This window comes from Eptesicus fuscus, chromosome 8 (assembly GCF_027574615.1).
Source record: "Eptesicus fuscus isolate TK198812 chromosome 8, DD_ASM_mEF_20220401, whole genome shotgun sequence".
Lineage (NCBI taxonomy): Eukaryota > Metazoa > Chordata > Mammalia > Chiroptera > Vespertilionidae > Eptesicus > Eptesicus fuscus.
Window position 1 is genome coordinate 6,206,823 of NC_072480.1, and position 27,927 is coordinate 6,234,749.

A 27,927-nucleotide genomic window follows, 5' to 3' on the forward strand; every position below is an offset into this window, starting at 1 on the left:
ACAATTTAGGGAGGTAAAGAAGAAAGCGCATGGAGACTGGTAGGAGGTGCAGAGGTGCAGAACGGGATGGTCGGGCACCCAGGTGTGCTGCTTTTTTAATTGGGAGGGAGATTGCCTCTTTGGAGGCCACCTGAAGGAGTAAGGAGTCCCAGCCCCACACCAAACCCCCAGCCCAGGGTCCCAGAGCTGGGGAAAGATGTCCCTACAGGCAGTAAGAACTAAGGACTGTAAAAACAAGTGCAGATTGGGGCTGAGTGACACACAGGCTACTGGAGACCCAGCTGCCCCTCTTAAAAGGCAGGCACCACAAACTGAATTTACAAGCTCCCACTTGCTCTGAGCTCCAGTGCCAGGCGAGGTTCTGGGTGACCCAGACAAATAAGGGGAGAAACAGGACTGTCTGGCATCAGGGAAGGCATATGGGGGTGGCTTTCTTCCAGGCAGAGGTGCTCACAGCAGTCATTGTTCTCATGCTGGGACCTCCCCAGTGCAGGGCTGACTGGCAGCCATTTCTGTTTGCTCTACCCTGGAGATTCCCTGAGATGCTGCCCCACCCAATTTGCAACCCCACCTGAGCTGTGTGCAGTGGCTTTTGCATATGAATGGCCTGTTCTTTCTCAGCCTAAAACCTGCCAAAAAAGCTGCAGCTAGGTCAGGGAGCCCCAAAGCTATCAATAAAAGGCTCAAGGCTAGGAACAGCCAGTCTGCCTTACTTCAAAGCTGGGCCTTATCTGGGTACTTCCAAACTCATACAAAGAAGAGGAATCTGCAGATCTCTCTGTAGCTCCTGCTGGGTGGCCCCAGGCAGTGGCTGACTTTGCACCTCCCTGGAGATCCAAGAGCCAGTGTACCCAGTGGTCAGTGTCAGAACATACCAGATTACAACTCTTCACATCCATAAGAGACACACTCAAGGGGCAGACCCAGTGAGCACCAAAGCCCCACTGAAGAAAGTCCTGCCCCATAAGGGCATCTCCTGCATAGCAGCTCTCCAACTGTAGTCACAGCTGATCCCCACAGCCAATTTGCTGGAGGTCAATTCCTCCAAGTGATACCAACAGCTATCAAGGCCCAACTACAACAAGACTGTACACAAAGCCCACAAAGGGGTGCACCAAGAGTGTCTGCCTCAGGTGATTGGGGAGGCTGAGCCACTGGGCCCTGTAGGACACCTAGCACACAAGGCAACTCTATCAACTCAAGGAGACCTAGTGAAGCATGGTGGTCCCTCCTTTGGAAAACTGCTGTTTAAAACTGATATTTGAACTAATCTGTTATTTTTAAATAGTCTCTTATTCTGTAAAATATAACTTTGTTTTTTAGCTTGAATAATAGAAAAGATAAACTTAACTGTCTTACCTTGCAAGCTAGCCATCTAAAGGGACTGATACACTGATACTGCTAATAATTCCCATATTCTCATGCCAAGTGTTTGTATCCAAGGTTATAGGTGTCTATATAGATATGATATGTACTCAAGGTTACAAGTTGTCTGTAGAGATATAACAGGTGTTTGCTAGATATGATATGTACTCAAGGTTACAAACTGTCTACAAACATAACTTACACAAAAAACTAGAAGAATATAAAAAGGAAGTACTCCTTCCTGTGTTGGTTCAGAATTTGACAGAGGTAATCTGCTCTGAACCTGCGAGCAATAAAGATGACTCCTAACTAATTGGCTCATTAAAGCATCTTGTCCAGCTCACTGATTTGTGGTACAACATTATGAGCTACTCAATACATAGAAACAAACACAGGGAAGCAGCAAAAATGCAGAGACAAAAAACAAACAAACATGTCACAAATGAAAGAAATGGAAGAAAGAAAACTACTGGATATAGAGTTCAAAACCACAGTTATAAGGTTACTCAAGAATCTTCTAGAAACCTCCAAGGAACTTAGTGAGACCTTCAAAGATCTTAGTGAGAATACAAAAAAAAAAAAAAAAAAGGTAAAAGGATCAGTCAGAAATTAAGCATACTCTGACTGAAATAAAGAATAATATACAGGGATTCAACAGTAGACTAGAGGATCCCAAGAATAAAGTCAATGATTTGAAATATGAGGAAGCAAAAAACACCCAACCAGAAGAGCAAAAAGAAAAAAGAATCCAAAAATCTGAAGATAGTGTAACGAGCCTCTGGGACAACTTCAAGCATACCAACATCCAAATTATGGGGGTGCCAGAAGAAGAGAGAAAGATATAGAAAACCTATTTAAAGAAATAATGACAGAAAACTTCCCCTACCTGGTGAAAGAAATAGACTTACAAAGTCCAGGAAGCACAGAGAACCCCAAACAAAAGGAATCCAAAGAGGACCACACCAAGACACATCATAATTAAAATGCCAAGAGCAAAAGACAAAGAGAGAATATTAAAAGCAAAAAGAGAAAAACAGTTATTAACCTACAAGGGAGCACCCATACAATTGTCAGCTGATTTCTCAACAGAAACTATGCAGGCCAGATGGGAGTGGCAAGGAATATTCAAAGTGATGACTAGCAAGAACCTACAACCAAGATTACTCTACCCAGCCAAGCTATCATTTAGAATTGAAGGTCAGATAAAGAGCTTCACAGAAAAAGCTAAAGGAATTCATTACCACCACACTAGTATTATATGAAATGTTGAAGGGTATTCTTTAAGAAGATGAAGAAGAAGAAAAAGGTAAAGATAAAAATTATGAACAACAAAGTGACAACAAATACATATCTATCAAGTGAATCTAAAAATCAAATGAATAAAAAATATGATGAACAGAATAAACTGGTGAATGGAATAGAATGAGGGGCATGAAAATGGAACAGACCGACAATTCTCAGAGGGAAGGAGGTGTGGGGGTATGGGAAGAGATTAGACAAAGATCTTATATGCATGTATGTAGTACCTATGGACACAGACAATTGGGTGGCAAGGGCCTGGGATGGAGTGCGAACTGGGTGGAGGGGAGCTATGGGGGGGGGGTGAAAAGAAGGACATCTGTAATAATATCAACAATAAAGACAAAAAAAACAAAAAATAAAAGTGGGCAAAGGACCTAAATAGACACTTTTTGAAAGAGGACGTACAGAAGGCCAAGAGACATATGAAAACACTAGAGGCCCAGTGCACGAAATTCGTGCATGGAGGGGGGTGTCCCTCAGCCCAGCCTGCACCCTTTCCAATCTGGGACCCCTCGAGGGATGTCCAACTGCCCGTTTAGGCCCGACCCAGCGGGATTAGGCCTAACCGGGCAGTTGGACATCCCTCTCACAATCCAGGACTGCTGGCTCCCAACTGCTCACCTGCCTGCCTTCCTGATTGTCTCTAACTGCTTCTGCCTGCCAGCCTGATCACCCCCTAACCACTCCCCTGCCAGCCTGATTGATGTCTAACTGCTCCCCTGCCAGCCTGTTTGCCCCCAACTTCCCTCCTCTGCCAGCCTGGTCACCCCTAACTGCCCTCCCCTGCAGGGTTGATCGCCTCTAACTGCCCTCCCTTGCAGGCCTGGTGCCTCCCAACTGCCCTCCCCTGCTGGCCATCTTGTGTCCACATGGGGGCAGAATCTTTGACCACATGGGGGCAGCCATATTGTGTGTTGGAGTGATGGTCAATCTGCATATTACTCTTTTATTAGATAGGATAGAGGCCTGGTGCATGGGTGGGGGCCAGCTGGTTTGCCCTGAAGGGTGTCAGGGTGGGGGTTCCCTTGGGGCATGGGGTGGCCTGGGCGAGGGGTCTGTGATGGTTTGCAGGCCAGCCATGTCCCCTGGCGACCCAAGTGGAGGCCCTGGTATCTGGAATTTATTTACCTTCTACAATTGAAACTTTGTAGCCTGGAGCAGAGCCAAGCCTTCTGCTGGCTCTGTGGCGTGGCAGAAGCCATTTCTGTTGGGGTTAATTCACCTTCTATAATTGAAACTTTGTAGCCTGGAGTGGAGGCCTAGGCCGGCCAGGGCAGGTGGAAAGCTTGGCTTCCTCTGTTGCCGGGGGCAACCCTAGCCTGCTCTCTTCAGCTCCGTGGCTGCCGCCATTTCTGTTTGGATTTGTTTACCTTCTATAATTGAAACTTTGTAGCCTTGAGTGGAGGCTTAGGCCGGCAAGGGCTGGCAGAAAGCTTGGCTTCCTCCCTTGCCTGGGAAACCCAAGCCTCCCTCCTGCTCTCTGTGGCTGTAGCCATCTTGGTTGGGTTTATTTGCATACTCGCTCTGATTGGCTGGTGGGCATGGCTGGTGGGTGTGGTGAAGGTATGGTCAATTTGCATATTACTCTTTTATTAGGTAGGATGCTCAAAGTCAATAATCATCCCAGAGATGCTAATCAAAACAATAATGAGGGACAGTCAGAATGACTATCAACAACAAATCAACAAATGGCAAATGCTAGTTGGCCCATCGTCCTTGCTCTGCTCATGTCTGTCTAACTGCCTAATATATTACCTCAAGGATCCTGGCTTTGAATTCTTTTAGAAAAAATGGATATTGAATTTCTTCTGTAGCTGCTTCATGCTGAGGAGGAACAGATGTCCAATCATGTTGCGGCACCGTCTGTACATATTCCAATACATTTTTCCATTTAATTCCGTGTTCCAGGAGATAACTATTAAGTGCTTCAAACATCTCAGAGCTAGTTGTTCCACGGGCAAGTTGAGCGAACAAAGTAGTTCTTCCTGTAACTCTCCTGCACACTCAGCCCTCACAAAACTGAGAAGAAGTGCCTTGTCACTGACGTCCATTGATTCAAGTTGAATAACATGGCGAATTTTTCACCATTTTATAACTTGATTTTCAATATCTTCAGCCATGTCTTCAATTCTGTGTTTGACAGTGTTAGCGGACATAGGAATTGCTTTCAGAGCCAAGAGATCCTTGCTGTCTGTCAGAGGGACAATGAGGCATGGGCACAGAAGGAGGTGGGCTTGTGACCTGGCAGAGACAAACTAACAAATGGTCCGATGGAAGGGAAAGAAAACATTTCAGTTTTAATAACCTCTATTGAAATCGAATTTTTCTCCTCAAAATTACCTCTATGTTTATCAAGAGACCCATTGTATTTAATTTAGCCTGATTGTTTGCATAAACACAACAAGAATGGTAACCAACTACCTTTGCCAGAATTTCGTGATTGAATCTTAGTGCGCCCTGTAGGGCTAGGAAGCCAAGCCATCCAGCTGCTGTCCGGCCTGCCTGCAGTATCTGCTGAGTTAGGTGAATCCCTCACCTGCAGCGACTCCACCTGGGCCCACGCCCTAGGTTTTAAGGCCCATCTCAGTAGCTCTCCTACTTGTGCATGGGGGTTCTGCAGGGACTCAGAGGTGTCTTTATTGCTCCCCTTCTACTCTAACCAACCGCCAGTGATGGTAGGGTATGGGCCTGATGCTCCAGCGCCAGCCATTTTCAGGGCTCCCAAGCAGGATACCAGGCTTTTCCTTGGCACTCTTATTGGCTTCAAGTCTTCAGAGTTCAGACAGGGCTCTTTAAAACATGACACTCCAGTCAAAGTTTCCGGTCAATAAAACCAATATTAGAAACCGGTCTTATTGAATTTATGCAAAGGAATGTATTGCCATGATTTATTAAGCATTGCAAAATTTCAGAGGAATTATATAAGGAGAAAAATATACTGACCTGCTTCAAGATCTTCTGATTTTCCTTGTCAGTCCTTTCTATGGATTATTCAGAGTAATATAACTGTCTTCAAATGACAAGGAGAAATTCAAAATGTGTCTATATTCAAGTAGACAATTATAGCTGTCCTTGTAGTAGGGTTCCCCCTACTTGACCTGTCCTTAAAATTTTATATGGTCTCTGGGAGGGGTGACATGCCCTCTGAGAAAGGACTAAGGGAGCTTTATTGCTTTACAGGGTCTCACATGTCACAGGACCTCACGGGGTCTGTAATTCCTGTAACAAAGGGCTGGTACTCACCACTTCCCTCTGTTCCAAACAGGCCTTCCCCAGTTTCCTAAAGTTGAGGTTTGTGCCACACCCGACATGGGTATGGCCACACAGGCCTGCAAGACAGTATACAGGCTGCCAACTGTCTTTCAATAGAGACCAAAACCAGATGGGTATTTTCCTTGCCGATTTGGGCACCTGCTCTTTTGGCAACTGCATTCAAATCTCTAAGATAATGCAATATTATTAACACAATGAAGTACAATATTGGCACTGTGGCCACCTTAGGTAGCCAAATCTTCTGCTACCATATATGACACATGGAAGGGCTATACAAATATCTTAGGGAGGTGACTACAGTCTATTCTTGACCTTCCCACACAAAGCAAAATTGTCCTTGTCTTTCTGGAGTCATGTCGATGAAGACGCAGGCATCATCTAAGTCTATTATACAGTTTTCTGCAGGTCACTGTCAGGGCTGTGCATGGTGGCCAGTTCTTCTTTCTAGCCACAAACACAGCCTGTCTTAATTTCCCTAAAATTTATTCTGGCACGGGAGAAAGTTGTTTTGCTGTAAACAGGCAGCTTAACCCCTACATAACTGGGCTTGGACATCTGCCTAGAAAACCGTAATTTATAAGTTTAACATGTGGCCTTAGGTCCTTCCAACCCAACAGGGTCTCTGCCATCCCTCAGTCAGACTCCTCCTCTCTTGGAGAATCTCAAAGTCCTGAAGGCTCCCCGGTCCAGGGAGAGTGCCTTTCCTTTGCTCTTTGACTTTAAGCTGCCAGTCCCAAACAGCCAGAGTTGCAGTTAGAAACAGCTTTGCATATTGCAAAGGGCTTCTGAGGCAGTGGCTTGGGTATTAGGCCCCTTGTCTTCCTGCCAGTCCCCTTTGTGGCAGAGCAGTGACCAGGCCTCTCCCAAGGGCGTGCACTGGAAGGGGATCTCAGCCCCTCCTCTTCCAGCAGCAACAGGTACTGAACCCTTTCAGTACATTTGCAAACAGGGAGTTTCTACTAGCTCTATCTGCTGCTTTCATAGATCCCGGGCTCACTGCTCTATTCCTGGGGCTGCCGGAAGGCCAGTAGCAGTCACTGGCTTCTGGTTTAACTGCTGCAGCCAGCAAGCCAAAGGCCTAAGTCTTGTATTGCTTGTTGTAAAAGGCTCATTACTCACTGGGCAGCAGCGGGGCTTCTCTAGTGTCAGGTAAATGTCTGCTGTCCCCCCCGTTTTTCTTGCTGCTGAGGCTTCTTCCAGGGCCACTGCAGGCAGCTTGGGCATCCAGCCCCCCTTTCTGTATTAACCATTTACTCTGTCCTGAAATAAGGCAAATGGTCTGAGATCCTGTATATTTTGGCTTTTTACATTTAAGGATACTTTTTTCTTTCTGTAACCATTGTTTTCCCTCATAGATTTTTCCTCTTTACTCTAAGCCCCTAGACTCCTAGAGGATCTTAAATCCTTCTCCTTTACCACTCTTGATTTCTCCAACGATTCCTGTTCCCTAGTCCAGTTGCTTGTCTCCCTTTCCTATTGTGAGTCAGAGGAAGACAATTCCTACAGAGGGGAGAAATAGAAACAGTGGGAGTTTCAGAGAAAACTACAGACTACCACTGTAGTAGTCCTGCCTTTCGAAGGCTGAGGTCCGACCTGTGGAGAAAAATGACTCTTAGTCAGCCTGGAAAGATAGTGGATGAGGATAAGGGTGTGTAGGGAGATTTCTTGTGAACTGAAAGCCAGGAGGGCCTCCTGAAAGAAAAGATCTTTAATCCAGTTACAGATGCTATTAGAATCAGGATGAGGGAGGAAGGGAAAGACCAGGTTATGTCCTCTATGAGGATCCTAATAAATAACTGAAAATAGCAAGTCAAACAAAACACACAACCAGGGTTAATGGGATTCATAGACAGTTAATAATAACTTCAGCCTTAGTTCTGCCTCAGATGGCTCATGTTGGACCATGATGTCACAGGCAGGGACAGGGCCTGTAAATCTCTCCGCCCTTCGGAGCTGTAAGCCCTGCCCCTGGAAGTCTCCGACCACCAAAAGAGAAAAGAAAGTCATAAATAAAAATTCTTTGTTCTTTGAAATGTCACAAATTTGTACCTTTAAATTAACCCTAGGACTTCAAAATTTCAATTTAATACAGCAAATTCACAAATCTGAGCAAACTGAAACCCTTACTTACACAAACATAGAGAGAAATTTTTATTAGCTAAATGGGCTGATTCCCTCTCTGACGGAGAGCAAAAGATTCGAGAAAAGGAATCTCAGCAGCTGCTAAAGACTTTTGTATTCTGTCACAGCAGGTCCGCCCTATCTTTAAACAAATTAAACAATAGAAAGAGATAACAAATACTCTCCTGTGTACAGCCAGAAGGCACAAAGCGGCTTTCGCTTAACACAGATAATTATGCCAAGACAGACAAACAGTTAATGAGCAGATAATTATGCCAAGACAGACAAACAGTTAATGAGCAGATAATTATGCCAAGACAGACAAACATCCGTACTCACACTCTCTCAGTAGACTAGCCCAGACTGGAGCTGAGCAGATAAACAAAACATTGCCCAACTCCCCAGATGGGCTTGGGGGCACCCCCGGCACCCACGCCCCAGAACAGAATTCTCGACCAACGTCTTGGTGAGAATTTACCGGAGGAGTTAAGACTGCGTCCAGTCCCCCTTCTCGGTAGCACATTGGCTAGTCCCACACAAACAAACAGCAGAGTGAACTCATAATTCCTTAATCAAATCTGAATTCATTCACCTCCAGAGTCCCACATTTATATACTAGCTAGTCCAAGTTTTTGACTTCTACCAGATATTTACCCAGAGTTTAAACAGTCCCCCTGATTCCTGATTCCTGATTAATTTGCCTGAGGAAGCCATATGGCCTCCGAGGAGGTGATCAAGCTCCCCCTTCCACTCACTTGGAGTGGGCTGAAATGACGGGGCCCCTACTTTACAGATTCTGTCGACAGGTCCAGAAGTGTCTGTCCGCTCTCTCCAGATGCCGGCCAGGTCCTGGGCTGAGGTCTGGGAGCTCCCAGAGTCCCCCAGTTTAATTCTGCTAATTCAGCAGAGCAGCACCTCCCGGAGGCCTGTCCAGCACCCCAGGCCCCAAACCTGGTCCACTCACCAGAGGCTAAAAAGTCAAGCATGGGTTGGTTTTCTTGGTCAGGGAACCAATAATGTCACAGAGAACTGGAATAAATCAAGCAATGCTCGGAGAGTTTGGAGTCACACTTTATTACACATGAGTCCAGAGGAAAATGTCTCTCAAATTCTGGGCCCCAACATGGAGGAACTTTCCCTATTTATATGTTTTTACCTTCTTTGTCTCCCAAATATGGGGTGTTTCCGGCCCCTTTTACAAGTTCTTAAAGAGCCCCTATGTGCTGGGGCCTTGAGACCTCAACCAAAGGTCTGGCCTGGTGCCAGCACTGATAATTTTGTCCGGGGAAGGTTTAATGGCCTCTCTGAAGTGGGAGTAGTCTTATTTTCCTTATTATTTAAGCAAGCAAGCATTTACAGAAGCCAAATAGCAGGGTTAAAATGTCAAACAGCAGTTTTTATATAAGATGGATGCTTCAACATGAATCCAATGTTAGTCCCTCCATAGTACTTTCCTTGATCCTAAAAAGGAATAGAGCCTGGAGGACATGATCTAGTTTATCTAACTAGGCTTGGTATTGACCATACAAAGCTAGAGAATCACTAGTGCTCTGTTCACATGCAGAATTAGGCTATGATAGATCCTCCCTTCCCCCAACTGATGGATGGAGTATGATGTAACCTGCACCTGTGGCCTGGACATTCCTGAGCACCTAACCAGGCACCTTATATGGACTATACATTGAACCACCAATCAGCACCTGCCAAATACCCTAAGCTCTTGATTCCTAAGTACCTAAGTGCCTAATCATGTGCCTTATATGAAACCACCAATCAGCATGTGCTGAGTACCCTAAGCCCCATCCCTTCCCCTTCCTCCCCTCAAAAGGCGTGTTCACCTCTGCATGTGTTGCTGTTCTCCCTTGTGAGACAGCCCGGCAGGTCCTTCTCCTCTAATAAAGCCTGCAGTCCTGGTTTTTCGGACTCTCTCTCATTCTTTCAGGCTACTTTGCATTTTAAAAGTGGTAAATATTCTTTTAATCACCAATGACTAAAATGCTTATAAAACTAAAATGGAATTTTTATTTCAAATGAAGAAAAGCTAGGTCTGTTGAAGTAAGCTAAAGCAGTCTACCTGCAGCTTCAACACAGCTAAAGGTGTCTTATTTTTTCACCTAAGTTGCATAAGTCATAAGATGCAGTCACCTGTCAAGCTCAAAATACATGAGGACAGCTAAAGCTTCTTTCCCAGGGTACTGAAGTTAAAAGCCAAGTGCAAAAGTGTAAAAAATATTTAACCTAAAATAAATCTCTAATAACCAACAGATCAATACATTTCTTCTCCAAACTAAGTCCAAGACCCACAGTTGTGGGCCTTGGATACAAAAAAAAAAATCCCAAATTTTTCCTCTCAAGATTTTCTATTTTTATTGTAAGTACAAATCAGAAAAGTCACAGTCCAAAATACCACCTGTTACTGATAGAGGGCAGGCTGCCGGACATGACTTGTTTGGTGGAGGTGGAGTAGTGCTAGAATTGGATAAGGCCTCCTGCTAACAACACTTGTAAACATAGCTAAACTCTTTGCTTATTGGTTTTTGTATTTAGAGTAACTTTTCTCAAGATATTTGTGTAATTCTAACAGTGTAATATCCTCATATTTAGTGTTCCTAACCATAATGCACTGCAATTTAATAAATCCTATCATGAATATCAATTTCACAATATCAAGGTTAATGCATTTACATAAAACATGATACCAAAAAGCCAATTTTAAGTTTTTTTACTTTATTTTTTAATTAAATCTTTATTGTTGAAAATATTACATATGTCACCTCCCTCCTCCCCCATGGACCCCTTCTAGACAGCTCCCACCACCAGCCCCAGGCCTTCACCATCCTAATTGTCTGTGTCCATGGGTTATGCATATATGCATACAAGTTCTTTGGTTGATCTCTTCCCACCCACCTACCCTCCCCTGCCTTCCTTCTGAGATTCCACAGTCTGTTCTATGCTTTTATGTCTCTGAATCTATTTTGTTAATTGGTTTATTTTGTTCATCAGATTCCACATATGAGTGAGATCATGTGATACTTGTCTTTCTCTGACTGGCTTATTTTGCTTAGCATAATACTCTCAAGGTCCCTCTATGCTGTCTCAATGGTAGTAAATACTTTTTTTTTACTACTGCTTTGTATTCCATGGTATAAATGTACCACAGCTTTTTTTATCCACTCATTTACTAATGGGCACTTGGGCTGTTTCCAGATCTTAGCTATTATAAATTGTGCTGCTATGAATATAGGGGTGCATATATTCTTTCTGGTTGGTGTTTTGGGTTTCTTAGGATATATTCTTAGAAGTGGGATCACTGGGTCAAATGGAAGTTCCATATTTAATTTTGTGAGGAAACTCCATACTGTTCTCCACAGTGGCTGCTGCAGTCTGCATTCCCACCAGCAGTGCACGAGGGTTCCCTTTTCTCCACATCCTTGCCAACACTTATCATTTGTTGATTTGTAGATGGTAGCCATTGTGACAAGTGTGAGGTGATACTTCACTGTTGTTCTAATTTTCATGTCTCTGATGATCACTGACTTTGAGCATTTTTTCATATGTCTATTGGCCAACCATGTGTCTACTTTGGAGAAGTGTCTATTTAGGTCCTTTGCCCATTTTTTAATTGGATTTTCTTACTTTTGTTGTTTGAGTTCCCTATGTATTTGGATATGAAACCTTTATCATATGTATCAGAGGCAAATATGTTCTCCCATACAGTGGGCTCCCTTTTCGTTTTGTTGATGGTTTATTTTGCTGTGCAGAAACTTTTATTTTTATGTAGTCCCATTTGTTTAGTTTCTTTTTAGTTTCCTTTGCCCTGGGAGATGTCTGTAAACATATTGCTATAACAGATGTCTGAGATTTTGCTGCCTATGGTTTCTTCTAGGATTTTTATGGTTTCACAATTTACATTTAAGTCTTTTATCCATTTTTAGATTACTTTGTATATGGTGTAAGTTGGTGGTCTAGTTTCATTTTGTTGCACATATCTGTCCAATTTTCCCAACACTATTTATTAAAGAGACCATCTTTATTCCATTGTATATTCTTGTCTCCTTTGCCAAATATTAATTGAGCATAATGGCTTGGGTTGATTTCTGGGGGTCTCTGTTCAATTCCATTGATCTATATGTCTGTTCTTGTGCCAGTACCAGGCTGTTTGGATTATAGTTGCTTTGTAATATAACTTGATATCTGGTATTATGATCCCTCCAATCCAAGTTGTTGTTCTTTCTCAAGATTGCTGCAGCTATTCAGGGTCTTTTTTTGGTTCCATGTAAATTTTTGGAGTATTTGTTCTAGATCTGTGAAATATGCTGGTGGTATTTTAATAAGAATTGCATTGAATCTATAGATTGCTTTGGGTAGTATGGACATTTTAGTGATGTTAATTCTACCAATCCATGAACAGGGTATATTCTTCCATTTGTTTATATCCTCTTCTATCTCCTTTTTCAATGTCCTGTATAGTTTTCTGAATACAAGTCTTCTACCTCCTTGGTTAAGTTTATTCCTAAGTATCTTACATTTTTTTGTTGCAATGGTAAATTAGATTATTTGTTTAGTTTCTCTGATAATTCATTATTGGAGAATAAAAATGCCATTGATTTCTGGGTGTCATTTTTGTATCCTGCTACACTGCCAGATTCATTTTTAAATCTAGTAGTTTTTTTATGGAGTCCTTAGGATTTTCTATGTACAATATTATGACATCTGTGAATAATGAGTTTTACTTCCTCCTTTCCAATTTGGATGCCTTTATTTTTTCTTTTTGTCTGATTATTGTGGCTAGGACTTCCAACTCCACAATTTGAGGGATGTACTCATAGTTATTAGGTCTGTTATTGAAATGTCTTGAAATTTATTTCCCATACAATTTTAGGCCAGATTATTCCCTGCCAAGTAATCAGTATCAGTAAGTACATTGGAGAATATATGTGTGTCTAATGTTTTTGTTTTTTAAACAGCTTTGGAGATTCAACTTTGCAGCAACTCAGTTGTTTTTTTCTCTTTATTTTTTTCCCAACAACATTTATCCCCCGCTATACCATTCTCCAACTCACTCATCCACACTCATGTTGTAGCTTGAAATTGGCCATGGTAGGAATATTAGAGCAGAGAAATTGGCAAATGCTACAAATCAGTATGTTTTATTATTAGTTACCACCCCGCACTCACCAGAGGGCCAGTAAAGGTTAAACATTTACCAGCACCATTACCCTATCTGGTCTATACCACTCCATGCCTGCCCAACACATCTCTGACATTATTTTTTTACCACTTCCCCATTTTGCCTAACCAACTCGATCAGCATGTTCCTTCCTGCCTGATAGCTTGCATATACTTTGTGTGTGTGTGTGTGTGTGTACCATGTACTTTTAAGTTTCACATTAAATATACATATCCTATCTCATAAAGAGGAAATATGCTAATTGACCATCATGCCCTCACAAAGATGGCGGTGCCCACAGCCTATAAGGAGGGAATATGCTAATTGACTGCCACACCCTGAAAGATGGCAGCACCCACAGTCACAAGATGGCGGCACCCAGTCCCCTCAGCCCCGCTGGGGCAGCAGGTGCACAGCAAGGCCAGGCCTGCCCCCAGGTGGGTCTGGCCGCTCTGTGTGCCTGCCTCTGGAGTCCCCCAGTTCCCTCAGTCTCCCAGCCACCCAGGGCTGGCCTGAGGTGCAGGCAAGCCTCAGATGGCAGCTGCCCAGGGCCGCCTGAGGCACAGGTAACCAGGACCAGCTGAGGCTTGAGCTGCCAGCAGTGGCAGCAGCAGAGGTGTGATGGGGGCGTCACCTTCCCCTGATCGCTGGGTCGCCTCCCGCTCCTGAGGGCTCCCAGACTGTGTCAGGGGGCAGGCCAGGCTAAGGGACCCCCCCTCCAGTGCATGAATTTTCATGCACCAGGCCTCTAGTGTGTATATATTTAATGGTCTTTATTACATGCCTAGGATTGCAGGCTCAAGCCCCAGTAGAGAGCATGCAGGAGGCAACCAATTGATGATTCTCTCTCATCATTGATGTTTCTCTCTCTCTTCCTCTCCTTTTTCTCTTTGAAATCAATAAAAACATACACAAATATATATATATATGGCAGCTATCTATACTAATAAAAGGGTAATATGCTAATTAGACCAAACGTCTTCCAGACGACCTTCCGGATGTCCTTCCAGATAAAGCCATGGTGGTGGGGCCGAGGCAGAGATGGTTAGGGGTGATCAGGCTGGCAGGCAGGTGAGTGGTTAGGAGCCAGCGGTCCCGGTTGCGAGAGGGTTATGATGTGATCGCTCAAGCCCAACCTGGGAGAAAAAACAGCCACTTTTGCCGTATCGATTCTGTAACAGATTGGATCGGATCTAAAGGCCACTCAGGCCTTGGTCCTGGCACCTTTGCACAGCAGATACAGAAGGTAGTCACGCTTTAGATTACATTGGTGCCTCCTGCCATGTCTGCATTGGGGGTACCAACGTGCGTGCTGAGGTGCGCTGCAGATGGAAGCTCCCCATATCATAGTGGGCACCCCAGGATGTGTTTGACATGCTTAATCACAGATAGCTGTCTCCCAAATGCATCCAAGATGTTTGTACTGGATGAAGCTGATGAAATATTAAGCTGTGGGTTCAAGGACCAGATCTATGACATATTCCAAAAGCTCAACAGCAACACCCAGGTGGTATTGCTGTCAGCTACAATGCCTTCTGATATGCTTGAGGTAACCAAGAAGTTCATGAGGGACCCCATTCAGATTCTTTTTTTTTTTAAAATATATTTTATTGATTTTTTTACAGAGAGGAAGGGAGCCGGATAGAGAGTTAGAAACATCTATGAGAGAAACATCGATCAGCTGCCTCCTGCGCACCACCTACTGGGGCTGTGCCCGCAACCAAGGTACATGCCCTTGACCGGAATCGAACCTGGGACCTTCCAGTCCACAGACCGACGCTCTATCCACTGAGCCAAACCGGTTAGGGACCCCATTCGGATTCTTGTGACGGAAGAGTTGAGTCTGGAGGGTATCCGCCAATTCTTTATTAACGTGGAATGAGGAGTGGAAGCTGGACACATTGTGACTTATATGAAACCCTCACCATCACCCAGGCAGTCATCTTCATCAACACAAAAAAAGGTTGACTGGCTCACTGAGAAGATGCACGCCTGAGCCTTCAATGTCTCTGCCATGCATGGAGATACGGACCAAAAGGAATGAGATGTAATCATGTGAGGGTTCTGCTCTGGCTCTAGCAGAATATTGATTACCACTGACCTGCTGGCCAGAGGCAGTGATGTGCAGCAGGTTTCTTTAGTCATCAACTATGACTTTCCACCAACAGGGAAAACTATCCACAGAATCAGTTGGGGTGGATGTTTTGGCTGTAAGGATGTGGCTAATATTATGGTGACAGAAGAAGACAAGAGGACTCTTCGAGACATCGAGACCTTCTACACCTCCAATGAGGAGATACCCCTCAATGTTGCTGACCTCATCTGAGAGGGGTTGGTCTGCTATCTCATCCCTTTTAATAAATGTCACTTTTTGAGGCAAAGAAGGAACTGTGAACAATTTACCCTTTTTTGGGGGGTAGGCTCATGCCCCAGGTGTTGTCTCTTCTCCCAAAAACACTAATCCACTTCCCTAACCTAGTCAACCTCCAAACCCCAGAGACTCCCTGCTTCAGCCAAATTCCTCTGAAAATGACTCAAAGGGATTATAATGTTACTCAACCTCATTTACTGGGCCAAATCTGGAGAGAGAACCCCTGTGTTAGCCCAGGAGATTGTCCCCATTGGGGGAAATAGGGGAGAAAAAAATAATAGTCATTTTTATATTGTTTTGTATGGTATTTATTGATTCAGGAAACAAAATTCTGAATAAAATTACTTGGAAATAAACAAACAAAAAAAGGTTCCAAAGGACAAGACCAATGACACAATATACACTTGTTTAAAAAGTAACTTCTACAGTAATATACCTTTGCTTCAGAACTACATGATGCATATACTTCAAGTCTCAAACACTTAATGAAAACATGCTTATTACTTACTAGTCAATCCAATACCAAATCTGAATCACTGAAATAAAGATTGGATTTTGCAGTCTCAGTATTTTCCACACCCATGTTAGTTGCGTTTAAAAATTAATTCTTATCTTTTCTGCAAAAATATAATTCTTGGTTGAGGAAAATATGACTAAAGGTGAAGACTTACCAAATTGTTATGTAACTGTGTCCAAAAATACTCATCTGGAGGATAGAAAATAATATTTGCTTTATTTATTAATGTTTTTATTTTTGTTAATCCTCACCTGAGGATATTTTCCCATTGATCTTTAGAGAGAGTGGAAGGGAGGGGAAAAGACACAGAAACATCAATGTGAGAGAGACACATTGATTGGTTAATGCCTGCATACACCCAAAGGGGGCCAGGGATCGAGCTTGCAACAGAGATATGTGACCTTAACCAGAATAGAACCTGAGATCCTTCAGTCTGCAGGCAGATGCTCTATACACTGAGCCCAAAGATTAGCGCTAATCTTTGTTTTCCTATGTGCAAATTTCCTTCAGCAGGTGAGAGATTAACTGAAAAATGGGAGGATCAACATTGCATACTTGGATAGCAAATTTTTAAAATAAAATCATGGACTCTGAAATTTCTAGTTGTGTCCTTTAACCTTTTGCACTCGGATGTCGAGTGTGACTCGACATGGTTAGCATCGGTAGCAGCTCGAGAAAAAAGCAAGCGAGTGCAAAGGGTTAAATATACTTCAATAGCATAGGAATAATTATTTAACTCAGAGAGTAATGATTAATGGTTCACAGAGGAATTAAAAAAGGACATGATTAAGTAAAGTTTATTTTACCTACAGCTCCTGCAATATAAACTGAATGTAAATGCTGATAGTGAGACATATAAAGAATTACTGATAAATGTCAGAACATCATGCCTTCCAATCCATCTTCCATGAACTTCTTGTAAAGTGCCATAAATTTGGCCACAAATGCTTCCAAGTGATAAATGGCTTTACTACCCAGCTGCAGACGATGTTCATAGTAAGCTGCCATCTGGGCCACTTCTCCTTTCAGTTGTCCATCACAATTATGTAAAAGTTCTGAGAGAAGGCCCTAAAGAAAGAGAACTAGTAATTAAAAAATTATTTTTAAAAAATATTAGCCAAACAAGGTTTATTTCTCATTCAAAACAGAAGTAAATCTTAAGTTAAATATGTTAACAACTACATGATGCATATTCTTCAAGTCTCAAACACTTAATGAAAACATGCTTCAAGTGAAATATGTTATTTTCTTATTTGTGAAATCCTGAATTCTTTTATATGGACTGACAGTCTTAACCCCCCCCCAAAAAAGTGTACCTTTTCTATAATGTAAAAATGTGGCAATTATTTAGCATATTCCAAATTCAATACTTAAATGTATGAGGATGCAAAGATATAAGCACAAAGATGCTTATTATAAATTATTAATTACTAGAGGCCTGATGCACGGATTCATGCACTGGTGGGGTTCCTCAGCCTGGCCTGTGGGGATCGGGCCGAAACCAGCTCTGACATCCCCTGAGGGGTCCTGGCTTGTGAGAGGGTGCAGGCCAGGCCGAGGGACCCCACCGGTGCACGATCGGGACTGGGGAGGGACTGCGCGAGGGCTCCAGGGCGTGTCCGGCCCATCTCGCCCAGTCCCGATGGGCCAGACCGCAGTAGCAAGCTAACCTACCAGTCGGAGCGTCTGCCCCCTGGTGGTCAGTGTGCATCACAGCGATTGGTCAAATGAACGGTTGGACACTTAGCATATTAGGCTTTTATTATATAGGATAATAATCTATATGGCAACCTAAAGTCCCACCAATAGAGATATTTAAAAAAACAAGTGATATACAATGAAATCCCATTCATACATTAAAAACAGTAAGGTAGCTCAGCTAGCATGGCTCAGTGGTTGAGAGTTGACCTATGACCCAGGAGATCACGGTTCAATTCCTGGTCAGGGCACATGCCTGGGTTGTGGGCTCAATCCCCAGTGTGGGGTGTGCAGGAAGCAGCTGGTCAATGATTCTCTTTCATCATTCATATTTCTATCTCTCCCTCTCCCTTCCTCTCTGAAATCAATACTAAAAATATATTTTAAAAAAAAGAGTTTGGTAAATATGGACTGTCATGAACCAACATCCATGTTACAATGTTGAATGAGAAACACTGTGCAGAACAGTCAAAGTTTGTGAAACCACACACACACACACAAAAAATATGAGCTTAATTTCTACGTGAACAGAATAGAGGTCTATTAAAACTGGTTATCCTTATGGAAATGAAAGGGTAGACCTTCATTTTTTTTTTGTATGTTGGGTCATTTGAATTTTTTCATGTAAATATTACCATTTAAATACAAATAAACAACAACAAAAAACCCTGCATTTCCTAACAAATCAATCTAGCTAGGTAGGTAGCTGACAGACCAGCTCTAAAGCTGTGCCTTACAATATACCATAGTTCAGATTCTGTCTACACATTTAACCTCATTCCCCATGTTCACTGAATCTAGTAGTCTGAAATACTTGTTCCCCAGTCATTTACACAATTCCCTTCTTTTAATCCTGTCTTAGCTTAAGCATAACCTTCCTCAGAGAAGCTACTGCTAACCTTCCATACAGCCACTCTCCCTTATTTCACCTTGTGACTTCTTAACACATAGCATTCTGAAATCCTTTTGCCTGTTTACTTGTTTCTAATCTTACCCTACTAAAATGTAACTTCTCTGAAGGCAGGACCTCTCCTTCTTCATCCCCCTTATGGTGCCTGACATACAGTAGAAGCTCAATAAATATCTGCTGAATTAATGAACTGGATAAGAAGTGACAGCGTTTTCTTATGATTGCAAATTTTATGCTTATGAAAGATTCAAGATGTGTAATCAGGTTACCTTCATTATTATTTCAGGAGGAATACAATGAGTTAAAAGCTCATAGAGTCTGCCACGAACTTCAAGGAGCCTACATAAAACACAGCAATATTTTGTGTTAAAAATAAGAGGTAATTTTTCCAAGTACCTACTGTGCTGTTTAAATTTATTAATTAAACAAACAATCCAATACAAACATTTTCTTAAATGGCTTATCATACTTAGCATACACATATAGAAGCTTTTTCTAATTTCAGTTCATTTTTTTAAAGAAAATTTACAGAATTCTTTTAAAGGTAGACAAAACTTACACTCAGTCTTATATTAAGACTTCATGAACAGTGAAGATTGAGTTTATTTCACACCATGGACTTTAGCATACTTTCATGACACATCAAGTAATATGTTTATTTTTCCTCCAAATAAATGATACCTAGAACAGGTAGAAAATAATCAAAAAAAGATTGAAGAGCCGAAACCGGTTTGGCTCAGTGGATAGAGCGTCGGCCTGCGGACTTAAGGGTCCCAGGTTCAATTCCGGTCAAGGGCATGTACCTTGGTTGCGGGCACATCCCCAGTAGGAGGTGTGCAAGAGGAAGCTGATTGATGTTTCTCTCTCATCGATGTTTCTAATTCTCTATCCCTCTCTCTTCCTCTCTGTAAAAAATCAATAAAATATATTTAAAAAACAAAGATTGAAGAATTACTGGTCAATTACACAAGTGAGAAAGGGATATAAGGATACCTATGATAATAAAAGCATAATATGCTACTTAGACCGGACAGCCAAACAATTCTCCGGATGTCCTTCTGGACAACCTTTCTAAAGAAGCTGCAGAGGCAGGGACCACAGCGGGAGGGGGCCGAGGCAGAGGAGGTTAGGGGCAATCAGGCAGGCAGGCAAGCAGTTAAGGGTGATCAGGCAGGCAGGTGAGTGGTTAGGGATGATCAGGCAGGCAGGCAGAGGCAGTTAGGGGCGCTCAGGCAGGCAGGCAGGCAAGCGGTAGAAGCCAGCGGTCCCGGATTGTGAGAGGGATGTCCGACTGCCAGTTAGACCCGATCCAGGGATTGGGCCTAAACCAGCAGTCAGACATCCCGTGAGAGGTGCAGGCCGGGCTGAGGGACCTCCCTCTGCAACCTGCGCCCCTGTGCACGAATTTTGTGTACCGGCCTCTAGTATAATATAATGATACTGTCTAGAGTGCAAAGTGAAAAGCAATATGGCAAGGAAACAAAGATGTCCTATCATTATAGGTAAGTATAAAAACAGGCTGCATAAGTCAACATGAGCATTTCCACCTCTGAGCCTTTAATTCTAGACCCCTCTCATAACATTTCTCTCCTTCACAAAAGAGTGGAGAGAAATATACAAGGCATTTTAAAACAGTAAAAAAACCAGTGACTATTAAAATTCTAAACACAAGAATCTTTATTTCTCTCTCTCTCTCTTTCCATATATACTAGAGGCCTGGAGCATGAAATTTGTGCACGGGCGGGGAGGGGGGGGAGGTGTCCCTCAGCCTGGCCTGCACCCCTTAAGAGATGTCCGACTGCCAGTTTAGGCCCAAACCGGCAGTCAGACATCCCTCTCACAATCCGGGACCGCTGGCTCCTAACCGCTCACCTGCCTGCCTGATTGCCCCTAACCACCCTCCCCCACCGGCCTGATCGCCCCTAACTGCCCTCCCCTGCCAGCCTGATCGCCCCTAATTACTCCCCTCCTGGGTTGACTGCCCCTAACCGCCTCTGCCTTGGCCCCCGCCACTATGGCTTTGTCCAGAAGGAAGACCGGAAGATGTCCAGTCGATCCGGTCTAATTAGCATATTACCCTTTTATTAGTATAGATATATAATTTACCTACCCTAAAGGGAAAAAAATTTTCTGAATCGTCATTAAAATAATATCATAGATGTTCTATTATTTCAGATTAATCAGGAAAGTGATTTATGAAAGATTTCTTAAAAGCAGAAGTTCAAACCCCATTCTGGGAATCCAGGACTATGAAGCTGTGCCATGATAAAGCTTAATAAAAGTTGTTTTTGTTTTTGCTTTTAAATCCAGCATGTTTTTAATCACTTGCTATGTGAAAGATACTATAACTAATAATTTAAAAATCAGTCCTCACACCAGCTGTGAGTGGGCATTATCTCCATCTATTTTTAGATGAAAAAACTAAGACTCAGGTAGTTTAAGTCAACAAAGTTGACCACAGCAGAGCCATGATTTAAGCACAGATCTCTCTTACTCCAAAGTCCATACCCTTCCAATGTCTGACAGGCATTTCTCTAACTCAGGGTGGGGAATATCTGACCCATGGACCTTATTTGGTTTTGTCCTGCCAAGGCATTAGGGGTGAGTTAATTAAATGCTTGACCAAATATAGCAGGTTACTTTTTAAGTTGATAATTTTACATGGCCCACATATAATGTTAGAAATATCCAAATGGCTCTTGCAGAAAAAAGGTTTCCTACCCCCGCTCTAATCCCATACTCTCAATGAAGTTCACTGCAGTACACTGTTAGTTGCAAACACCACCACTCTCTGTTACTGAAAAAAACTTAACATTCAGAGACGTGCCCCTTAAGCTTCCATCAAAACTCATGTGGTAGAGGTAGCCTTTTAATTCAAGTCTAACTCCAAAGCCCTTGATTATTCTTGGACATGGTAGTATATCTCAAAAATAAAACATGATTATTAAAGCATAATAATAATAAGCTCTACTACTATCATCAGTTTTTCTCTAAAATCACAACAAAAAGAAGAAAGTCATCTTCAGTGTGGAAATATTTTACAAAAGTAAAAGACTCATTAGACATGCTTTGAATTTTATCTCTTTAAAGGCTGACATTTCTTCAATTACTCAGCATTTTACAAAATGGATTGTACACTTTTCCTAAAGTCAAGGTTACTTTTCTGAAGAGACTATTTTATAATACTTGACACTTTTTGCCAACTATTCAACTAAAATAATTGAATGGGAATCCAAAGCAAACCCTGATGAAATACTAAGTACCAATATATATGACTACACACCTCCACTAATCTAGATGATAGCCAGAGTACATGTTATAAAATCCTTTGAAGACTCTTTTATAAAAATTAAAATTCATCAGCTATATCACCAAAGAGGAGGAACACATGGCATATTCTTCTCATGATTACATTAAAATAAACCAGGGAAGCTTAAATTTCAGTGGTTGCACTCAATCTATTCTGTTTCCTAAAATAATCACCTACCTTCTCTTAAATCTAAGGATGGTTTCTAGTTCTGACAGACAATGAGAGTAGGAGGCTGTGTCTTGGTGAGCCTAAGGAACATTCTCCAGGCTTGCCAAAGGGAGTGGACCTTAAACCTATCACTCTTGATCTAGAGAAGAGCAGATTGCCCTTCTCAATCAAAGCTGTCATAAATCAAACAACTAGTGGTTGAAGCATTTTCGGTATGGCCACTACTGAGTAACAGACACACAGAAATAAATGGAAACAACTGTGTGTCACAATACACTTCCTCAATACTAACGGCATATACACAATACTATTCTTAACAGAACTATATCATACCTAAAAATCAGTAGAAATCTGACTCATAGTCTCGCGTCTTTCTAGCATATGAGGTATCAATTACAAAGCTATATATTGTTCTTTTTGATATTAAAAACTAGAAACATAAGTCATCTGAAATCCTAAAAGAAAAACTAAAAATTCCAAGATGTGTTTTAATTTATGTATAAGTTCCACATTTGCAGGTAAACAGCTTAATAAAGGCCATTATACCACACCAACTATAGTCAAATGTCGGTTCTCTCGAACATCTCCCATCTCCAACAATTTGGTTCTTAACCAAGTTGTTCATGAAAAAAATGTTTCAGGTGTCAAACAAAACTTCAGTTCTTGACCAACAACTCTTTCATGCTGACACCTGTATGATCAACCATTTGCCTCTCAGGCGACAAAGGAGAGAATTCATGAGACAATTTACTGCTAAACTTTGCGTTAACATCTTAGGAAATTGTGCTGTGAATATTTTCTTGTGTTTTTTTTTTGTTTTGTTTTGCTTTTGTTGCTGCCTATTATTATTAAATACGTACAGTAAGACACCATGGGTCCTAAGAAGGTTAGTGATAGCAGCAAAGTGGAAACTAAAGTTGTGAGAATAAAAAATAGAGCTTAAAAAGATATAGTTGCCAAGTATAATAGAGGTGTTTACATGTCTGATCTGGCTACTGCGTATGCAGTGATGGGCAACCTTTTGAGCTTGGTGTGTCAAACTTCGCCAAAAAACTGAGCATAACTCGGGTAGTGTGTCACTTTGAGGAAAAAACTAACTCCAAGACTCTAGTCGCAAATGTTTCATCCTGAGGAGCAGCAAATGTTTCATCCTCAGCATGCGGCCGCGTGTCATCAGAAATGGCTACACGTGTCAGTGCTGACACGCATGTCATAGGTTCCCCATCACTGGCGTATGGTAAGGGGAATGGACAATTAACACAATTTTAAAACAAAAAGAGGCCATTAAGAGTGCTGACTTTAAGTGAAAGTGCCCACGAAACAATTTTCACAGGCAATTGAAGGTAAAAACAGAAACATTTGGGGGTCTGTAATGGATTAACTCAAATTATATTTCTAATGGGAAAAAACAATTAGGTTTTAAAACAAATTGCTTTTCAAATAGCCTTCTGGAACGAATTAAGTTCCAGAACCGAGATTCCACTGTATTCTAAATCATTAAATTTCTAAAATTTTATTCTCCCTTTTCTTTAAAAATTTAATCGTTAGATTCAATATTTAATTATAATTCTAAATTGCATGGTGCTAATAAAAAACCACTACCCTAAAACTCGGAATAGCTGTACTACCTTGATGACCAAACTTTTACAGTCATCTTTTATACTGGTTACCTTTGTGGCGTCTGCTGACTGACAATAGCATTGGCAGTCTCCCTCAGATACACCTCCCAATCGGTTTCAGGGACTTCTTGATCTTCAGTAAAAGGATATCTATATGACAAAAAGAAAACACAATAAACTAAATGGCAGCATGCTTATTTTCTAAAATGTTTCTGGTGCTAACTGCCTCTTTAACTCACTGTTGCACTCTGCAGGCTTCACACATGAGTAGTGCTTTTCTGAGATTTCGGCAGGACTTCTCTGCAAGTCTACGAGCCAGCTGTGAAGGGAGAGTCAGACCTTCCTTCTTGCACACAGTAGATAAAACATGGCAAATCTACAATAAAATAATTTTTAAAAATGAGCAATCTGTCAAACAGTATATTGAAATAATTCCTGTTGATAACATCTTCATAGATCCCCACTTTTTTGGGGTCACTATCCTACCCTAACCCACATTCTCCTTCAGCAGGAAGCCAGGGGTCTTGCCTAGCTATCAGGAAGAGGCAGCAGCTGGCCCTGCAACTGGGGAAAGACCTGGTGCCAGGTCCAAGCCTTCCAGCCTCCTCAGGGCAGCCGGGAGGAGACACAGGGTCCCAGGTTGGTGGCAAAAATAGGGCTGCCAAGTTGAGACACCTGGCCTGAATTTCACAACTAAGAAGGCCTTATTTGCATGGACTAAGACAAGAATGGTATCCATGGGAGTGGTGAACCCTGCTTTATAAACCCTGCTTTATAAACCCTATAAACCCTTTACTCCTAAAATTTTTACAACTGAAACATAAAATAAAGGTATTTTACCACTTTGCAACTAATACAATGTCACATATTATCCATACTTTGCATAAAATTGACCCAAATTACTAATGGCAGGAAAACTGCTTATTGTGAGAATTAAAAATTTTACTGATAGCTATTAAGAATATCACACCCACACAGGTGGGCAAAATAGGTTTACAGTTGTGAGTGACATTCTGAGTTAAGAAAGCTACTATAATAATTATAACCTGTATGTTTTTTTTCCATACAAACAACTAAATCTATTTTGCCCATTCCTGTATATAATGTTGGTCCCCTACCTATACAGTTGGTATTCTCACATTATGTCCCGGAAAAACCTATTTCTTCCATACTCAAGTCTCCTCCAAAGCCAAATAAATCAGGTTGAGGTAAAAGATACTAAGTACCTAACCTCTCCATAGTTTAGTAAAATTCATAATATAGTGAAACATCGGTTCTCAAACTGAATTCATTCTGGGAGACTATTCAAGAAGCAATTTGTTCGAAAATGGAATCATTTTTTCCCATTAGAAATAATGTAAACTGAATTCATTCCAGACCTCCAAATGATTCCCTGTTTTAACCTTGTTTATATACAGTACATGTCTAATATACTGTTTAATTTATAAACAAACACTTTTTTTCTTAAATTTATCAAACCACCCCCTACTAACCTTAAAGAAATCACTTTTACCACTCATTCCAGGGGAGTCTTTCAGAAAGTCAGCATGCATTGTCTTTGCTTTTTCACATATCACTGCCTTGGAAATGCTGTCACAGGCTAACTGGTTTTCCTTTATCCAAATCAACAGTTTTTCTACCTCTTCAATTGCCTGTGATCATTGTTTCTTTCACACCCTTAGAAACATTAGCACTCTTGATGGCCTCTTTATGTTTTAAAATGGTATTAATCATCCATTTTAGCAGCAACAAAAGCAAAAAGATAAAATAAAACCACAAAAATATTCACAGCACAATTTCCTGAAATGTTAACAATGTGAGGTTTAGGGGTAAACACTAGCATTCTCTCCTTTGTTTATGGCTTTTTCTCATGCTGAGGCATCAGTATAAAAGGGATGTTCAACAACTGAGACTTTTTTTTTTTTTTTAACAACAACTTGGTTGAGAACCCAATTGTTAGAAATAGGAGACATTTGAGAACCAAGGTTTGACTGTACCTACTCATTTAAGGTAAAGGATAATTTAAAGCAAAGAACACTTTTCCTATATTGGTATCTGGTATTTACTACTATATATTGGTTTTTGCATCTACTAATGATTAGCATCCAGATCACAGATGTTCCTGAATTACTGACACACTTCACTGCAAGTGAAAATAACTTGACTTACTTCCTCAATGCTGGGAGCAGGCACACGAACTGCCAGACACCTACTACGAATAGGTGGTATCACTTTAGATGTAGAATTGCAACACAAGATCAATCTGCAGGTAGACATATACTTTTCCATGGTTCTACGCAAGGCATGTTGAGCATCTCTGGTGAGTTTGTCAACCTCTGTCAACAAAACCACTGAGAGAAGGAGAAACAAAATAAACTTTACTTGCATAACTATATCCTTCTTCCTCTTCATTATTCATTCAGCATGAAATCCTAAATAGTAATCCTGACATATTGCTCTTCCCTTTGACAAGGAAATATGAAAGTTACAGGTACAGTAAAAATAATTTATTTTTATTTTTAACATTCTATAATAAGCCTAAGAAATTCTAGGCTAAATGAAGTTAAAGAGGTTAATTTGCTATAGAATTCATTGTAGCCTTTATATTTACTAGATGCCCGGTGCACAAGATTCATGCACTGGGTGGGGGGAGGGTCCCTCAGCCCAGCCTGCGCCCTCTTGCAGTCCAGGACCCCTCGGGGGATGTCCGCCTGCTGGCTTAGGCCTGATCCCCCCAGACATCCCTTTCACAGCCCGGGACTCTCACAGTCCAGGACCCCTCGCTGCTTTACCACCTGCCTGCAGCGGACGTGGGAGAGGCTCCCACCACTGCTGCTGCGCTCACCAGCCATAAGCCCAGCTTCTGCCTGAGCAGCGCTCCCCTGTGGGAGCACACTGACCACCAGGGGGCAGCTCCTGCGTTGAGCGTCTGCCCCCTGGTGGTCAGTGTGCGTCATAGCGACCGGGTCATTCTGCCTTTCGGTCGATGTGCATATTATGCTTTTATTATATGGGATTATATAGGATATGCACTAGAAAGAGAATCACCAAAACAAGGATGTATGGTGCTACATTTTCCAAAAATATTTTACTATCTCAGTAGCATAATGATCGTGGAACATCTTTTTATCAGGGGTGGGGAACGTCCAGCCCACAGGCCATATAAGGCCCATGAAATCATTTAGTCTGGCCCTGCCACGGCATTGGAGTGAGTTAATTAACTGTTTGACCAAATATAGCAGGCTAATTTTAAGTTGATAATTTTGTATGGCCCACAAATGATGTTATAAATATGCATATGGACGTTAGCAGAAAAATGATTCCCCATTGCTGCCTTAAATTGTAGCATTCTAAGGAATATACTTTGGAAAACAACAGGCACAGAGATGTAGCAAACAAGGCAAAAAGACATCTGGTTACTTGTATAGTAAGTTTCTACCTGGCCATAATTAGTCTTAAGATTAGGCCTTACAATTTTTCAAGAATAATATGTAGGGACAGACTGAATCCAACTGCTGTATTATTCATTATACCAATTTTTGTCTAGAAGATGGCAGTGGTAGCATTGCAGCATTCCAATCTCTTCCATGTAAACAGACAGAACTAAATATTCCAAGACCAAAGACACATGGACAACATTTATACCAAAACATAGCAATAAGCTTTACCTAAGAACCCCAAATTCTAGAAAGTGAAAATACTGGTGAACAACTATGCATGGGTGGAAGTAGCTAGGATCTAGTAGGTTTCTGACAGCCTTTAGGGCAGGAGAACCCTAAATCACCCAAAGGAAACCCTAGAAAGCATCAAGGGCTAAGATGAAAACAGCATCCATAGGGCTGAGCTCATGGCTGAGAACAATGGAAGCTTGATGCAATAAGGTTTGACAGAGCACTAGACTGAAAATAACAAAATGGAAGTGCCCCTCTAAGACAATGTTTCACAATGAGGAGAAATTCTGGACAGAGAATCCAAATGATTGAACAGAATAGGAAAAAGATAGAAGAAAAGATTGATCCTGAAATGTGACTGAAATAGAACCAAACAGAAAGTAGGAAAACCCAACTGATACAAAAATAAATCTGGTAGTCAGAAAATAGAAG

General features: G+C 41.7%; 1 protein-coding gene and 1 pseudogene across 2 annotated transcripts in view; one reads left to right on the top strand and one right to left on the bottom strand.

Annotated features, from left to right (window-relative positions):
- The first annotated feature begins 5,976 nt into the window (after positions 1-5,976).
- On the top strand, positions 5,977-15,557 carry LOC129150082 (eukaryotic initiation factor 4A-I-like; annotated as a pseudogene).
- Positions 15,558-15,899: 342 nt separating this feature from the next.
- RFC3 (replication factor C subunit 3) overlaps positions 15,900-27,927 on the bottom strand; it is a 30,830-nt gene continuing 18,802 nt past the window's right edge. For both annotated transcript variants that reach the window (XM_054719738.1, XM_054719737.1), the window contains 5 exons: positions 25,994-26,175; positions 24,064-24,200; positions 23,876-23,974; positions 18,997-19,066; positions 15,900-17,187 (listed from right to left, as the gene is read on the bottom strand). In XM_054719738.1, the coding sequence (XP_054575713.1) occupies positions 16,996-17,187; positions 18,997-19,066; positions 23,876-23,974; positions 24,064-24,200; positions 25,994-26,175 (680 nt within the window). In that variant the 3' untranslated portion in view covers positions 15,900-16,995. The remainder of the gene's footprint in view (positions 17,188-18,996; positions 19,067-23,875; positions 23,975-24,063; positions 24,201-25,993; positions 26,176-27,927) is intronic.